General features: G+C 40.8%; 2 protein-coding genes across 6 annotated transcripts; one reads left to right on the top strand and one right to left on the bottom strand.

The window, feature by feature from the left end:
• Positions 1-108: 108 nt before the first annotated feature.
• Positions 109-5616, bottom strand: HSDL1 (hydroxysteroid dehydrogenase like 1). 3 transcript variants are annotated; one of them, XM_071440463.1, is made up of 5 exons: positions 5464-5616; positions 4445-4677; positions 3366-3811; positions 1271-1498; positions 109-392 (listed from the first exon to the last, which is right to left on the bottom strand). In XM_071440463.1, the coding sequence occupies exons 2-5, from the start codon at positions 4662-4664 to the stop codon at positions 291-293; spliced, it is 996 nt and encodes a 331-aa protein (XP_071296564.1). In that variant the 5' UTR covers positions 4665-4677; positions 5464-5616; the 3' UTR covers positions 109-290. The 3 variants fall into 3 exon arrangements, with proteins under 3 accessions (XP_071296564.1, XP_071296566.1, XP_071296565.1); XM_071440465.1 differs by lacking the exon at positions 5464-5616 and adding an exon at positions 4998-5312; XM_071440464.1 differs by lacking the exon at positions 5464-5616 and adding an exon at positions 4841-4976.
• On the top strand, positions 5535-17204 carry DNAAF1 (dynein axonemal assembly factor 1). Of its 3 annotated transcripts, none has more exons than XM_071440459.1 (12): positions 5536-5834; positions 6822-6957; positions 7796-7887; positions 8729-8950; positions 9669-9835; positions 10089-10210; positions 10676-10860; positions 11332-11592; positions 12206-12318; positions 14997-15065; positions 16140-16491; positions 16774-17204. In XM_071440459.1, exons 1-12 carry the CDS (start codon positions 5705-5707, stop codon positions 16869-16871), a joined length of 1947 nt encoding a protein of 648 aa, XP_071296560.1. In that variant the 5' UTR covers positions 5536-5704; the 3' UTR covers positions 16872-17204. The 3 variants fall into 3 exon arrangements, with proteins under 3 accessions (XP_071296563.1, XP_071296560.1, XP_071296562.1); XM_071440461.1 differs by having other exon boundaries at positions 16143-16491; XM_071440462.1 differs by lacking the exon at positions 16140-16491 and having other exon boundaries at positions 5535-5834.
• Positions 17205-17329: the final 125 nt, after the last annotated feature.

Raw genomic sequence — 17329 nt, forward strand, 5'->3', positions numbered from 1 at the left:
TGAGAGACTGTCACTTACTGACAGAAATAACAGTGTATCTGCTCCTGCCCAATTATCTCAATGCGAAAGTGAATAGAGATTAACATCAAGAACATCAGAGCTCTCTCATAAAGGAAAGCAGCAGAGGAGCTATTTTAATACAAGGATACCGAGAGGATCCAGACTTCTGTTGTCTAGGTTACGTAGCTTGCTTAACAAGGTATGGATAAGTTACAGTAGGTCCTCCAAGGTCCATTAAACATTGTTGCAGCATTCTGATCAGAATTGTCTCGTGGGACATCGAGCCACTCCTATTTCCCTTTGGCTGCCAAACCTTGCTTGCGGAGAATTCTGCTCAAGTACAGAGCACCCCATGCCCACATCCACTCAGGCAGGCACTCGCCCAGCGTCCACTGTGGAGAGACACAGGGAGACAAGAAAACGGAAAAAAAATGACAGAAAGGGACAGACTAAGATACTTTCCATTAAAATAAACAGTTTCTCAAAACAGTACTAAAGCAAGGCAAAAAGTGCTTGAATATCATCAACTAAGCCTTAAATTCAGCCCCTTGAAGCACACATACTCAGCTGTTCTGAATGTTAGCACCCACAGCTGAGCAGTTCTGCAAATAAATACTGAATCCTGACTTGATTAAGTTCATGACAGCCATTCTGTCCACTTCCATTAATTGCCACATTTTGCCAGAATGCATCCTGTCCCTTTTACTCCTTTTGGACTAATCACCACTTCTTCATTTCCATCTAGTCAACCCAATGCTATAGGAAGCCACTAGGTAGGATACATGAGATGACCAACATGCATAAAACTGCATGATAAAGTCTTCCCCAAAAATCAAAACCCTAACAAATGAAGGAAAATACAGGTTTTTTCCTGCTATTATTCCATCCTCCCTACCCACTCTTCCCCAAAGCACAAATATGCTCAATACGTTAAGTCTGAAAAAAGCTATTTACAAAGACAGTGAAACACCTGCCCAGTCAGCAACACCCCAAGAGAAATGAGATACTCTGCTTTTCAGTAAAAACTTGTCACTTTCCCATTTCTGCTGCACATTTCAAGGGAGAATTGGATTCATTCTCTGATCTTAAAGTAAGCATGCCCAAGCATAAGTTTATAAAGCAGAACTAGTGAGAAAATAACAATGCCTTAAAGTCTACAATATATATGACACTTTTTCAGAATAAGCAGTTTTTATTCAGACTCCTAAGAAAGTAAACAGCTGGCTTACTTCTACTGACAAACATGAAATAGTTTAATGAATTCCATTACCTGTATTGCATGCTTCCAGTAACCAGTAGTCCTTATGGATAACCCAAGAGTAGGAACAGCATGACTTGCATATTCTTCAGCAGTAGGAAAAAAGATAGGTCTCTTTGATATAATGCTGCTGAATGATGACATTTTGGTAGCAATAAAAAATGGTGTTAGACTCTGAACAAAAATTCCTTTAGAGGCATACTCATAATGTAGTGCTCTACTGAAATAGTCCAAGTAGCTCTAGAAAAACAAAAGCAGAAAGACACTTTTTTTTCCTTTTTTTTTAAAACAATGACATCTCATGGCAAAGTTTTATTAAAATTACAGAAAAGTTTTAACATATTTTATGCACCAGCTCTAATAAATATTATTAAATAGTATAAAATATGATTTTCTGAGCTATTTTCAACATTTCTCTGTGTTATTTGCTATAAACCTGCCACAGTACGGTAACTTGCAGGACAAAGTGACTGCTTATCACAATCTGACAATTTCTGCTTAAAAATAATACAAAAACATTTATTTCATCTAAAACAAACACCTTATCTGGTCTGGGGGCATTGCAAAGATACTCTACAGACAGCTCTACCTACTACTGTCAGAAGAAAAAAAAATGAAGTCCCATTCTTTAATACATTTACAGGTGAATTTTGCATTCAACTGTCTTCTCCAGAAGCCAGGTTAGCTATTTTCTGGGATTCTCTTAGGCAAAAAGATTCATTAATGTCTATCTGCATTAGCTCCTTTAGCTCATTTTATTTTTACAGAACAAGAAAAGCACAAGGCTGATAACTGGGACTGCTGGAATCAGACTGAAAAATGAGCCTGGCTCAGTCTTATCAGGGCAGCAACACTGATGCCTTCCCTGCTGTGCCACACAGCCAGTTGTCCCTGAGAAAGAGCATTTTAGACTCAGCTTGTGAGCAGATATCTTGCTGCTTCCAACCAGCCTTGCAAAAGGTTTTCCCTACAGTTTGTTGGGAAAGCATCTTGTACAAATTCTCTTACAGCTGCTTTAGGAAAATTAAAGCAACCACTTCAAGCATTGTTCATTGTTAGTACACAAAGAGGCTTAGGATGTTACAGCAGCCTGTTCTCACTTCTGTGTTCTGAGGCCAGGCTTAAAGCTGGATTGCTGACCTAGCATTTGGATTAATTACCTCAGCTAAATCAAAAAACTTTGGTACATTTGTGATTCTTCTTTCTCATTCAAGCCTTTTAATTGTTTTAATTCAGAGTGCAGTTCTACAAACACTTGGCAAAATCAAAGGGGCAGATACTCTGCACAGAAACAGTAATTGTAAGCCAGTTTCCACACTGAAGGAAGTCTGCAAGGAGTTTTACACCTTGGGGTAGTAAGAGGTGGCTTTGCTCCAGGCCAAAGGAAATAAAAGAGCTATGTCAGGAGCAAAGCTACAACAGAGGGCAGCCACAGACAGCTGGGAGCAATAACCACTTGTGTTTAGACACTGGATCTAGGTGAGATCCTTCCACAATCCCAGCTGCTTTTGTGGATTCAGCAGCATGTCATGCAGGGTAAATCCACCATCACCATGAGCATTCATTCTTCCAGCATCACCCAGCTGCCCAGTCCTATTCATTACTGCTTGGATCTCTTCAGGAAGGACAATTATGGAGGAGCTCTTTTCACTTGTCCCCAAATATGCCACAACACTCCTTGGTATTACATGAAGCAGTGGCTTGATTTGGCCACACTCTGTGTCACAGTGGTGTCTTGAGCATGAGTATAGCCCTTTTTGCTCCTAAATACTGGTATGCAAGACTTGAGGTATGTGCACAGTTCAGTTGGAGAGATATTAAATTCTTGACCCTTTCAATAGGGCCCACAGAATTGCCTCTCTGCTTTGTGCATCTGAGAAAGGCAACATTTCTCCTAGGATGACTGTTATGCCACACTTCACACAAAATCCAAGAGCACTGACTTTGGTTCAAAGCCCAGCACTGGTGAGGATGAAGAGTTTCCTGCATAACACATGTATCATTCACCTCCAAAATTTAAACAAACCCCTAGAAACATTCAAGTATTTTGACATCCTTGCTGAATGTGTTTCCAGTGCATGCCATTTAACACTACAGCCCAACTTACTTTAGAGGCTCCATAGACTGTAAGCATTGGTGTTGGCTGACAACAGGATGCTGAAGAAAGGTTCACAATTGCCCCTTTCTTCTTCTTTACCATGCCTGGCAGCACAATATGTGTCATCATGGTAGCAGAAGCAATATTTACATGGATCAAGTCCCATAGCATATCCTCAGACAGATTAGTAAAATAGTCTGGGTAGGCCTGAAATATTCCCACATTATTCACCAAAATCCCAATTTCTCTGTCTTTCAGAGCCTCCTCAATGGCTGGGTAAAGCTCACGCCCCTTGCTGAAATCAGCTACTATGAAATCTGTTTCCACTTTATAGGTTTCAGATATGCTCCTGGAGACAGCCTCCAGCTTCTCTTTGCTTCTGCTGACTAAGATGATGTTGACACCACGCTTTGCCAGTTCTTCAGCATAAGCCTTCCCAATACCATCTGTGCTACCTGCAAGAGAAAACAGAAATAGAACACACAAGTGAAAAACCGAGCAACACCAGCCTTCTCTCTTGACAGTTCTTTCAATTATAGCTTTATTCCTTTTTCTGAGATCATGTGGCACTAAATATATTGAATTCAAAGACACAACAGTAAAGACAACACTGTCAACCATCTTCTGCAATTCCCCTCATAAAAGTTTTATATTTTCCATGACAACAAGAGAGAGCTCAAAGGAGAACCTTAATGAAAGGCAGGGATGTCAGAGGTAGAGGACTCAAACCTTGCTGAAGAACTAGGGCACTTATGAATACCCCACAGCAAAAAGAGGATCTTGTCTACATCTCTGTCTACACTGGCAGCTGATCAAGAGGTACCTTGCAAATTTGGGCAACAATTGCTGTGATTCTTTCCCAGCAGTCCATCAACACACTTAACTTGCCCATCTCCTGAAGAATTAATTTATAAAGGCAATGAACAACAGCCACTGCTCAGGCAGATTGACCTGCAATCAGAGATAATACAGGCTCCATCCAGTCTGTGATATAAAGCTCTCCCAGCGTCACAAGCCACCAAGTTTCACAGTACTGGCACAGTATGTTACATTGTTACATACACACAAGGAAATTCACCATCTCTTACCCGTGACCACGGCCCACTTCCCGTACTTCTTGACCAGATCAACCTCCCCACTCAGCCTTGGAATCACGTGCAGCCTGAGCGCACTGTAAGTGGTCAAGGTCAGAGACACAACCTTTCTGACTGTGTACCAAGCTCCAACAATAGCCAGGGCTTCTATATAGAAACTGCAGGAGCGACTGATTTCTCTGTACAAGAGGGAGAATTGATCCACTGCAGCCATGGTGATCACAAGCCTGAAAAAAAACAAAAAGACACAGGCAATTAAAATTGCCTCCTGAGCCATGTAAACTTTTCAGACTGTATGGATAATTTCGAGATACAGCATTTTACAGTTTGAGCACTGTTTTGATGAAGAAAAACCACAAATCAGTGTGCTAAAATTTGGGTGTCACCTACCATCAAGCTCAGTGGTTTAGGTACTGTTTATCCCTTTTCCTAGGGTTGAGCTATTAATCAATTATACTGCAACAACAATGATCAACGATTCTGTAAAGAAAACAATTAAAGCAGAAGCTGAACAAGGGAAAACCACTGTTGGAAGATGAAAAGTTACCTACAAGAGAAGCAAGGATAACCAGCACGCGAGAGCTGAGACACAAAGAAACAACAGGCTCTTTCAAGTACAAACAGTTACATGAGAGACAAAGCAGGCAAGGACAGCGCGTCAGTGCCCAGCGCAGTCAAAAGCACCGCATCTGTCCCTGTACCACGGCCCGGTGCAGCGCATCACGCACACCGCGCTGGCTGCGCCTCACACTTTCACTAGTTAATACGTTTTTTAAACAAGCACAAATCCGTCCTCTCCTCGGCAGGACCCGCCGCGCCGCCCGGCGCCGCCACACCCCGCCCACCCCTCGCCCAGGGCGGACCGCGGGCTCCGGGCGCGCCGTCTCCGCGCGGCCCCAGCGAGCTGGCCCGGCCCGAGGCCCCTCGCCCAGCCCCGGCCCGGAGCCCTCCCTGGCGCGGGCAGTCCCGGCCGCACCCACCCCCGGCGCGCCCCTGACCCGCCGGCGCCTCACCCGCGATGCCGGGCCGGGCCCGCCGCGCTGCCCGCGCCCGCCGCCGCCTGCGCCGCGCGGGGCCGCCGGGAGCGGCCGCGGGGCCTTGTGGGGCTGCGCGCGGCGTCGCCATGGCCACGGCTGAGGCGGCAGCCGGGGCTCGGGCTGCGCTCCGTCCCTCGCCTGCCGCCGACTAAAGCCTGCGGACATTTTGTCTGGAAAAGACAGAGCGTAAATCGCACACCGGCTCGGGGGTGTTACAATGCAGGCGGCGCCCGCTGGAGACCCGGACAGCGGCCGCAGAGAGGAGCTCCCGGCGCCGGAGGCGCCGTTAGGCGAGCCCGGGGGCGGAGGTGCCCACACGGAGCGTGAGGGCAGCGCTGTGAGCACAGGTGAGCCCCTCCGGCTCGCTCCCCAGCACACAGAGCCTGCACATCACGGCTGCTCATACTGATCTGGATGCCAATGCGAGCGTGTTCTTCCTGCCAGCAAAGTCACTGGAAATCCCGACATAACCGAGACATACTCAATTGCTGTCTTCCTATGGTCTTTTTTCTTTTCCCGACATTTCTTTACTTTCCTGTTGCCGGAGAAGTATTTCTTCCAGTGTTGCAATCACACAGCCAGCCTGAGCTGTAAATCACCAGTCCCAGGATGGGTCAGGGACCACAGCGGGTCGCTGGTCCGAGCTCCTGCTCAAGCAGGGCCATCCCAGAGCACAGGGCACAGGGTTGTGTCCGGATGGCTCCGGAACATCTCCAGTGAGGGACGCTCACACCCTCGCTGGGCAAACAGCTCCAGTGCATGGGCACCTGCACGGTAAAGTTCTTCCCTATGTTCAGGTGGAACTGCCTGAAGTGCAAGTAGAAGGTTCAGGGCAAGTATCTAAAGAAACAAATACTGAAATTGGAATTAATCAAAGGCAGTGTAAAGACACCTTCCAAGGAGTGCAAAAGGGTAAATTTGTAGAATAGCTAGACTAACAGTGCTTGGGATGACTGATACCATTGCTGAAGTCTCTTTACAGTAAACTCAAATTGGTGTTAATTAAATGTAATATATATTAAATGTCTAAGACCATCAGAACATTGGTGTCAGTACTTTATTGTGACTGTACATTATAAAAATATTAAGAATAATGGGTACTATCCAGCTTTCTGATTTAAAAAAAATGCAGATTTCAATTGCTACTATTTATTTTATGATGCTGTGTAAGAAAGTTAAGTCTCATTAAAAATCTCAGCAGAAATCTTGGTTAAAACACTTTTCTTGAAATTCATATTCAAATGCTCGTCAGTATTTCTCTGAAGTAATTTGCAACATAACACATTTTCCCCACCCTTGCTGTTAAATTGCAATTCATTTTCTTATTTAAAAAGCTGATGAAACTCAAGAGAAAGAAGTCAACTGTACGTCCAGAGCCGATCAAGAGAATGAACAAAAATCAGATATTGATCAGAAGTCTGGAACCAGCTCATCCAGTCAAAGCACAGTAGAAAAGAGAGGCTCTGTAAGGTAATACATTGTTTGTGGATGTGTTGGCATCATCAGGAGTTTTGCTATTCTGTGTGTTCATCTCAGTTCTGGAGAACAGTTTTGAATATGAACTTGAGAATAATGGATAAATCAGGTATTAGTGATATTTCCAGCATCTGGACAGATGTTTGGGGTTTATGGCCACTGTAGCAAACTACATTCTAATCACATGATGAAGTCATTTAATGGATCTGTAGAAAATTGTGCAAACTCCTGTGGAAGTCATGTGCCAGTAGATTTAACCATTTCTCTGCCTCAGTTCAGACAAAGCATTCTGTTAATTCCTAGTGGCATTCCCAGCCAACCAACAGCTCTATATCAAAACTTTCTTGAGTGCTATTTTGGAGTCAGCATTTCAATAAAATGTTGGGTTGATTACCATTGATTTTTCTAGTCTGAGAAAAATATTGCATTTTGGCTCTGCCACCAAAGGTCCTGTACCAAAGCAGCAAGGAACAGGGGAAAGAATTGGAGAGGAAGCTAACATTGGAAGCAAAAGCTAACATAAAATCATGCTGCCCTTTTCCAAGAAGATGAACTCTCTAATTCCCTGCCCATTTTCCTATAAACCCTCTTTTTTTTAGCAGAAGGGCCTGGTAACTCACTTCAAAGGTAGAAATGAAAAGCCACACAAAAAAAAAAAAAAACAGCACTTTTTTTTGGGGGGGGGGGATATAATTTTGAAAGCTGTAGCTATTTGTCTTGCATGAAAGAATTGTTAATTGTGTTGCAATTAAATCTGTAAGGAAACCAAAGATCTCATAATGTGCACTGAAATACATTTTCTATTTTGCTTCTGCTTCCTGTACTATTTTAGGATGACAAAAAAGATTCTGCTAGACATCTGTAAGCAGCAGAAACTATACTGGACCCCATACTTAAATGATACCCTGTACTTGCATTATAAAGGTAAGACGTGGACATGACTGCCTAGCTTGATCATTCCAAGTAGCATTTTAGCAGAGAATCTACTTCATGGCTCACTGAACTAAGGTATCTAGTAATTCTTCTAAATTAGAACACAATTTTATATAATACTGGATTTGGTAAACAAAAGGAGTCAATATGAAGGTAGAAAACTAAACAGTACATCTAACTCGCTTTGTGGAGCCATCCAAAAGATCACTGGGAAAGAAGGGACATATTTTTGGTTTCTTTTACTGAAACAGGAGCCTCTGAGAAATGTAAATTAAAATACTGGCCTGGGTTGCACTCTGAGGAAAATGTACATATTTTTTCTTAATTGTTTGTATAAAAAGCTTTTTCCAGCTTTTGGAACTTTTTTTACTGCCAAGTGAAATTGGTCAAGAGGAAAATAAACAGTAAATACTTGCTGCATATTTGAAACACTGCTGAAAGAAAAAAAAATTGTTAGAATGAACATTACTCATCCTCTGGTGATCTCTGAGCAGGTTTTTGCATGATGCAGTTACCTGGCCCAAGTTAGCCTAAGAATTCTTCCATATAAATAGGATATGCTACCTTCTCCATTCAGCCTTGGTTTTGCTATGTATTGCTTAGCATCTAAAGGGCTGCTGAGATCCAGACCAGAATAGGTACCAACCTGGTTTTGCCCTTTATGGGCCATAAACAGTACCAGGGATTCAGTGGAAATACTGCAGTGACTTCAGTACCAGTGTACAGTCTCTCAGGCTGTTTCAGCAGCTCTGGTTTAATGGAATTTTCTTGTCCAAAGAGTCATTTTCAGCCAATGCCATTTCATTTTAAAACATCTTTTTTTGTTCTGCAGGATTTGACCGACTGGAGAATCTTGAAGAATATACAGGACTGAAATGTTTGTGGCTGCAATGCAATGGCTTAAGAAAAATTGAGAATTTGGAGGCTCAGACAGAGTTGCGTTCCCTCTACCTGCAACTCAATTTAATTGAGAAAATTGAAAACCTTGAACCCTTACAAAAGCTGGATTCCCTCAATATCAGTAACAATTACATCAGGACCATTGAGAATCTCTGTAAGAATTGTTGCTGCAAGGTTTTAGCCTCTGGCAATCCCATATTTCCTAAGCTCTGACTAAGCTTTTGTTAGTGGCACTAGTTTCAAAGGATTTTTAATTTGTGTTAGAATTTTGCACATCCATAGCAAAGCCCACAGGGCTTCTGTGGAGAAATAAAACCTATGTTGAGAAACAGAAAATACTACTACAGAAAAGCTACTTTCACATGGAGACCTAGGATAATTAAGTAGTTTTTCCTCCCCTCTTAATACCATCTCAGTACTTATCTATGTTGCAGACAAGCTGACAATCCAGTTTTCACCATTTACCTTACAGTTAAGATGTGCTTTGGCAGTTGCAGACACAATTACCAAATCTTTTATATCTGCTAAAAGATGGATTCTGTCTTCAGCTATTGTATTTCTGTACAATACTACTTGCATACATTTGAGAATTTTGAAACACAAGCTCTTGCTTTTGTGTAACTGTTTAGTTTGAAATGTGACTTTTAAAAAACTACCATCATAAAACCAAGCACCTATTTTTCCCTGGGATGAAGAAAGCAGCTTTGGAGGCCTAGCCAAAAAGTCTATATAGCAGAATAACAATTTAGAAAAAAGCTCCAAATTCAATATAAACTATTAGCTTGACAATACAGTTTTTTACTTGCTCATAAAGCCCTTTGTGAAGTGACAACTCTTACCTTTCCTTGCATTGTACTGTTCTTGTCTGGCAGCTTGTCTGAAAGTCCTGCAGACTCTGCAGATCGCTCACAATAAGTTACAGACAGTGGAAGACATCCAGCACTTGCAGGAATGCCCCAGTATTTCTGTTCTTGATCTTTCCCACAACAATCTGAGTGATCCAAGTATTGTAGCTATTCTGGAGACCATGCCCAATCTGGTACGTCAAAAATAGCTGAGGGTTTGTGTTTGTGTGTGGGTGAACCCCATCAAGTGGCTTTGTTGGGTAGTTCAGTGCACAGTAGGTATCAGTCTAAAAGAAACATTATTGAACATTGGTTTGTTTCTGGTAGATCATCTGTAACACCTTGGATGTTTTATTCATTTCTTGCTTTTGAAATGACAGAGGAAGTGCATATCCAGGCTGGGGTTTTGCTACTCAAGCTTAAAAATTGTTTCCCTTGTTTCTCTAGCATGTGCTGAATTTGATGGGAAATGAGGTGATAAGGAAAATTGCTAACTATAGAAAAACACTCACTGTTCGACTAAAACAGCTGACATATCTGGATGACAGACCAGTTTTCCCAAAGGACAGGTAAGAAACACAGCCATCTTCACACAGCTATAAGAATCAAGTGCTAACAATCACTCATCCATTTTTGATCAATACTGTCATGGAAGGAAGATTGACCAGTATAATTTATTAAAAGTGGATGACTTTGAGGAGAAGAGAATTGTACTACAGAGTTGTACATCTAACATACCTAGAAAAAAGGAGTGTATTTTTTCTCCTGATTTCAACAGAACCTGAGCAGGTGTCTGGAACAGCTGAGCCAATATCAGACCAATCTCTGGTGATGTAATCAGCAATCAGCATTTGGATATCTCTGTTTCTTTTGTGAGATAAATGTAAATCCCTGTTGCATAAGGGATTGTCACTGCTATCTGCTTTTTTCTCTTGCAGCTATTTTGTGCTGTTGCAAACTCTTTTAAACTTCTCTCTCATTGCAAAGGTGGGCTTTTATAGCTGTATTACAGTGAGCTTTTGTGTTTTCATTAGAGCCTGTGCAGAAGCCTGGGCTGTTGGAGGGCTTGAAGCTGAGAAAGCAGAAAGGGAAAAATGGGAAACCAGAGAGAGAAAAAAAATCCAAGATAGCATTGATGCGTTAGCAGCAATTAGGCAAAGAGCACAGGAAAAGAGGAAACAAAAGTGCATGGAAGGAGTTGCAACAGATACTCAAGAAGGTTTGTGCTTACTGTTTTGGAAGATGTCTGTGACCACTTCAATTTGAATGTGCAGAGGAGTTTATCTGATAGATCTTTGGATTGACTACCAACTAAAATTTTTTTTTTCAAGTGGATTGCACAAAGGAGAGGGTAACCAGCACTTGTTGCTGATCCATCAAAATCCTCAAGGATGTATTTCAATATGTAGTTACTTGTGAGCCTTTTCAAAGTATTAGAAATACCAAACATTTATTATTTAAGCATTTCCTTTAGGTGATTTTTTTTTTTTGTGGGGAACTTCTATTTGCTGGGGAGATGAGAGGGGAAAACAGCATTGCTGCAGTCTTGGGAGGACTACTCATCCATGGATAGCTGCTCAAAGTAGGAGCTTTTGATGCACATTCTAGCCCATTGTAGTAGTGTTTGGAAATTTAAAATGAGCAGTGGTAGATTAGCTCAGCAATTTTTATGAAATTATTTCTTCTGTAGGAGCATCTGCAAATTCAGAAGATGGTGATGGGAATTCTAACACATCAGAAACTTCAAATAGATCAGAAGAAGAAGCTCAAGAAAAGACTGAGAAATTTAAAAATGAGGGTTTTGATGCTTGTGATGAAGTGATAACACTTCTACCACATAGAGAAGATAGCAGAGATTTCACATCTGGAAATATGCCTGATGAAGTCATTCAAGAGGATGCACATGAACCAGACTCTTACAAATGTGCAAATTTCAAGCAGGAGGCAGATGGTAATGTACACAGTGCAGAGCCAAAGCAAACTGAGCATGCAGAGATGATGAGCCAGCCTCTCTGGGGAGCACTGCCTCTGCTGTGGCTCAAGCCAACTAACTCATGCATAAAAACATTCCATTGGATTCCCACAGTGACTAGGTGAAATCAAGTAATACTGGGTAAAATATTCTTTAAATACAATAAATAGTACATTTCTGAAGGCTTAACCTGCAACTTCTGCAACTTAAAGGTGGAACTTAAAGGTGGAATTCCACTTCTCAAACATGCCAGATTTAGTGACAGGCCAGGAGAGTTAACAGACTTCCCTTGTTCCCACACAAACTGGGCAGTCTGTCTGCCAACAGAAGCTGGTCATCACTCTAGAGGTGGTTTTGTACCTTCACACATGGAGAAATGCTTTTATAGATTTCTGCAACACATTACTGCAAAATGCAAATATTAATTAATACAAAGAAGAGAGACCCAGAATATAAAAGAAAAAGAAAGCTTTGGATTGAGCTGTGAATTCTGCAGTGGTAGTCAGGCCCAGCAGTCTGGTTCTGCAGTGCTTGCAATGTAGACATTTTTTATTCAGTTAGTTCTCTGCAACTGATACTGATTATTCTGCAGATCTACCAGGACAGGAGGCAGCTACTGACCAGGCTGAGCTTCCTGAGAAGGAGGAGGAATATGCTGAAATTGAACAGTTCAAACTGGAGACACTGGCAGCCCTTTCTCTTGATGTATGTATTGGATTCAGACTTGGAGAAGTTCACGTGTGTGCATTGTCTTCTCCAAGTTAATTCTTGTAACATTCTGGCTAATAAAACTGTATGGGCAGGTTTTTAAGAAAGGTCTACTGTTAGGAAAAATAAAAAGGAAGAAAGAAAGAAAGAAAGAATAACCCAAAAAGTAAAGCTGCAGGGGTATTCTCTCCAGTGGAGCATTTATGAAGAATGCTTCCAAAGTTTATTTTGTCCTTAAATTGTTTATCCTATAAATCCTTTTGCCCTGTAAATCACCTAAAGTTGACCTTCTATCTTTGTGATTTCTCTGGAGAAACTAATGAGGGCTCTCATTTAAAAACAGAAATTACAGTTAAAAGAATCTTGTAGACACATTTGTCCTCTAAATCAAAACTCAAATGAAATATGCAGTTGAAAATGTGAACTATTTCAGAAGAACCATAGGGAAGAAATAGCAGCCCCATCATTGTAAATGTTACCCAGCAGTATTAGATACTATAAATTAATTCTCAAAATAGAACTCTGATGTCTGTTTCTAGGAAGAGCAGAATGTACATTATTCAGATATATAATAAGTGATTTACAATTGTAGTATGGTCTTCTATTATCTAAAATGTCTATCTGATGCAACATTTAAATATGTTTACCACATTTAACCATGAGGAGGACATAGATACCACTGAAAAATACAACCTCACTTCAAAGAAGAATTGTTCAACATGTCCTAATTAGGACACTGCTGATAAACTGACAGTGTCAGACTGTGATACAATCAGCAATAAAAGCTTCTGAGCTTCTGACTTCCCAGAGCACTTCATACACTCTGTGATACCCTATACTGCCACTGTTAACTACTGGCAGAAAAGCCTCATATCTCAGCCATGCTCTTAATTTCCCAGGCAAAAATTCCATGTTATTGTAGGGCTCTGCCCACTGCTTCACTAGAGGGTGTGCTGCTGCCTCCTTCTGCTTAGCTGTTTTTAATCATAGGTTTAAAACAGGCAGTGGAGAGAAGGGGCAGCAATTAAAGTATGCACAATATTATTATTAAAACTAAAAGATCTTACAGTGTCTGAAGTAAATATGTAGTGACACTGTAGATGCCCACAATGTGAAGATCTCCTTGATTCAGTGTTTGTTTTTCCCTTGGTGCTCTATGGCACCATAGGAAGACCCTGTGCACAAACTGCAAGGCACTATAAAAGTAACTCTTAAGCACACATCTGTGGGGTTTTAGAGATGTAAAAAGTGGGACTGTTTTAATTCTACAGAAGGAAAACCAAACCCAAATCACACACTAATACACATTTCAGTGTTCTATGCTACTTGCTGTCCAACATTTAGTAATAGAAAGAGCCTCTCCCAAGAGCCTCCAGTACTTACCCTAGTGCAGATATTCCAAAGAACCTCAGTGCTGACATTGCAGGGAATGGCTGTGGAGATGCCAAAGGTGAGAGGCTCTGGAGCAGCACCATTGTCCTTGTTCATACCCTGAGTCTCCACATGGTCTCAGAGGGAATATAAGGGAGCAGAGTGGAGGAGGATTTGCAGTGGGTGGTTGTGACATCCCTGTGTCAAGCAGAAACAAGCTCCTGTTGCTGCACCTGCCTTGGCTGTGTGGGAATCACATTCCCACATACCTTGACTGGGTTAACTTGTAGTTGATCTGCAAATGCACCTGATGACTGAAACAAGACTAAGAGCTATTTCTTCTCCCTATTGACATCAAACTCCATTAGTCTCAGATCTTAATTTGTACATTTTAATGCAATTTTTATAAAACTATGTGACTTCAGGACATGCTGCACTAGCTGTAACCATATCAGGAAGGAGAAATTTCCTTTCTTGATTTTAATTGTGTAATAATCTTCACTATACAAGACAGTACAGATGTTCCTGATACAACCATGCTAAGTAGCCTGCTACATTAAGTCATTAAATGCTAAAAATATCTAAAAACAAAAGGAAATTCTTGTCCCAGTATTCACCTACAGTTAAAAAATGGCAAAAAGGTATTAGTTTCTACCTGTGATTTTGCATTCCCACCTTCTGTGTTTCCTTTCATGTCAGCAAATGATAGTTGTCTGAGATAATATTTTCTTGTGGAAAGCTGAAATTATCAGACCTGTCTGAGGAAAAACAGTTCTCAGCAAGTTTGCAGTTCTGTGTCTTAATTATGAGGCATTCACAGTAAAACATTGGTTTATTAGGTGGATTTAGGTCAACAGAGTTTACTTGATATGTGGTTTCAGGAAGACTACAAGTGTGGATTTGGCACTTACCCATAGAGATGGGTTGCAATTGGGATTAAGTCTATTGAATAGACAGGAAACAGCTAAGAATAAACCATGTTTGCTTTTAAAATCCTGGTAATGCCTTACTCTTTATCCTGTTCTCTTTCATAATCACACAGCATAGTAGAAAACAGCATTCAGTCTAACATTAGGGCTATTGCTTTCCCATTTGCTATTTCTGGAGAGAGATGAATTTTCCCTTTCCCACAGGTGCTTAACAGCAAACTGTGCCTGTGAGGGGATGGAGGGGGGTCCTGCTGGCTGTGGCCTCACTCCCTGATGAGCACTGCTTTGGAGGAGTTGTCCAATGAGCCAGAGATGTCATTTTCCATGGGTTACAGTAGCTCTTCCCACTGATTATTGATCTGTGATTGTTTTCAGGAACTGCCTGATTTAGAAGATGTAGTTGTAAGTGAGTTTCCCCCAGAAGATGAAATCTTTGTTCAAAAGGTAACATTTTCATTAATTTCAGTAATGAAACTTCCCTAAACACATTTACAAAGGTTTTGCAAAATGAGGATAATCCAAGTTGTGAAATGCTGGTTTGGGAGATGCAATCACTTATAAATTTACAAACAAAAAGGGATGGTTTCATCAGTTCATATCTACATGTAAACCTTTCTTTGTTTAAATCTTTTATATTCTTGTCTAGCAAAAATAGAATAAAAACTTGTGATCAGTAATGCAACAGTTACATAAGTTTAATTTCTTACTAGTATGTAGTGTTATACTAAAGATTATACTGTACCATTATTAATATGGTGCAAATTGCCTGCTGCTGAATAAAATCTGACTTTTCAACTGAAATCACAGAGAAATTGAAATTCCTCCTCTCTACTGCAGGCCAGTCCTTGTCCACCTTAGAGTTAATTTTGCTTTGCTCAAAGCAATGTTTTAGGCACAAGCTTAAAAGGAAGAGAAAAAAGAAGACAAAGTTTAAAAGCACAGCTTTGATTTTCATGCTGATCATAGAATCACACTGGAGACAGAGGCTGGTACAGGACATGCTCTTACAAGTCTTTCCAAGATAATGCCAACTGTTCCTGCAGCCATCATAAGACATGGAATTGATTTGCTCCTTTGGTCACAGACTCATAACAGGGTTACAAAATGTTTTGGCTAACAAAGCCTTCAATTAAAAGAAGGCAAGGAAAGAGGATTAGGCAAGGAGGATGTGTTGGCAGCTGTCCTGCTCCAAAGGCTGCTCAGTTCTCCACTGAAGCAGATGAAGATTTTGGTCAGGTTCCTCTGTTTGTAGTAAAATATTAGAACAGAGCCCACACACTGCTATTTTTGTGAACTGTTAATTGGTTTATGGTCAGTTCATTGGTGATGCCTGAGAAATTGCTAATCTAAGATTCATTCACAAAGCAGCAGAGTTTATATATTAAGCATATATTCCATATATTTTAAGAGAACAGCACATTAAAGCTGATAACTGTTACATGGATCCAGGAGATATTTACCCTTTATTTGGCATTTATATATAAGAATAATTTTTCAATTACATTTCTACCTTTACAGCAGGACTATCACCCAAAGATTGAAATAATTTCTGAAGTGACAAATGACAGCAATTCTGCATTAGAGGAAAACAATAAAAGCATGATTGAGAATTCAGTAGAAGAAGTTCCAACAGCAATTTTTTCAAATGTATGTCAGAACCATAAAGAGCATGAAAAGGAGCACTTAAGACCCCTTCTCAAAAGCTTATTTACAGAGCCTGATAATTCAGAAGGATACCTGGAGATCAAAGATCAAGAGGTAGCCCCTTTGAAACCCTTGATACAAGAGGTGATCACTGAGCCCAAGGATCATCTGCTGCTGTCACCAGTCTGTCACCAACCAGATGACCCCAGCTCCTGGGAAGAGGATGGTGAGATTACAGTGACATTATTAATCACAGAGAAAACAGGGTTTGGCACAGACACACTAAGAATCTGTTCAGCTCCTGTTGAAGGCTGTTATTTACAATCACCTCTCCCTTTTATTTGTGTGGGAATCCTAATAAATTAGGAATTAAAATGTTTTCTCTTTTTACAGAGAATTTCTTATTTTCATTTTAATGGTTTTTAAAAATTGAGGTCTATATTTCTTTCTTCAGTACTGAAGACCATGAGTGAGTTTAATTTGCCCTTTGCTTTTGTGCTTTTAACAGGGAATGGCAGTGATAGAGAAGCACAGGGCCTGGCTGAGGGGGAAGGATGTCCTCATAAAGCACAAGCTGACAAGGATGATGAGAGTGGAGTGGATTAATCACTTTGGAAAAACCAGACCAGATCTGGAGCACAGTGTGGAAATATTCCCAAAGTATGGAGGCTGGCAATGGGACCACTTGTTAAAGCTGATCTAACACTGTGATATCAAAACTCATTGCCCTTGGCTCCAGCTCCTCAGGGCAGCTGCCTGGTCACTGCTTTGAAAATTACTGGTTTGAGGTTATATTCCAGTCTTGTGTTAGCTGTGCCTTTGCATCCTTCTAGAAATGCCTTAGTTACATGTTTATATGTCAGAGTTTCATTACAGATGTAGTTTCAAGCATAATTGAGTGTGTCATTTGACTAAATAAAAATTCTATTTGTAACCACATGTATTTTCACTTGGTGTTTTATATTTTAAGTCCATACCAGTGTGCATCATAGCAGATGGACTCTAATGGCAAATGAGATTGCTTCTTGATGGGATATTTACTGATCTAATATTCCTTGACATTA

This window comes from Agelaius tricolor, unplaced genomic scaffold (assembly GCF_023055355.1).
Source record: "Agelaius tricolor isolate 1412-34295 unplaced genomic scaffold, bAgeTri1.0.p SCAF_15, whole genome shotgun sequence".
NCBI lineage: Eukaryota > Metazoa > Chordata > Aves > Passeriformes > Icteridae > Agelaius > Agelaius tricolor.

What these genes read in the sequence shown, in the direction of transcription:
- HSDL1 (XM_071440463.1), bottom strand. Translation starts at nt 4,664, where the DNA reads ATGGCTGCAGTGGATCAATTCTCCCTCTTGTACAGAGAAATCAGTCGC. An exon ending in CAGTCTATGGAGCCTCTAAA is followed by an intron (nt 1,499 to 3,365) that starts GTAAGTTGGGCT and finishes TTGTTTTTCTAG; the next exon opens with AGCTACTTGGACTATTTCAG. An exon ending in ACTGGAAGCATGCAATACAG is followed by an intron (nt 393 to 1,270) that starts GTAATGGAATTC and finishes GTCTCTCCACAG; the next exon opens with TGGACGCTGGGCGAGTGCCT.
- DNAAF1 (XM_071440459.1), top strand. Translation starts at nt 5,705, where the DNA reads ATGCAGGCGGCGCCCGCTGGAGACCCGGACAGCGGCCGCAGAGAGGAG. An exon ending in TGGAGACCATGCCCAATCTG is followed by an intron (nt 9,836 to 10,088) that starts GTACGTCAAAAA and finishes TTGTTTCTCTAG; the next exon opens with CATGTGCTGAATTTGATGGG. An exon ending in TGGCAGCCCTTTCTCTTGAT is followed by an intron (nt 12,319 to 14,996) that starts GTATGTATTGGA and finishes GATTGTTTTCAG; the next exon opens with GAACTGCCTGATTTAGAAGA.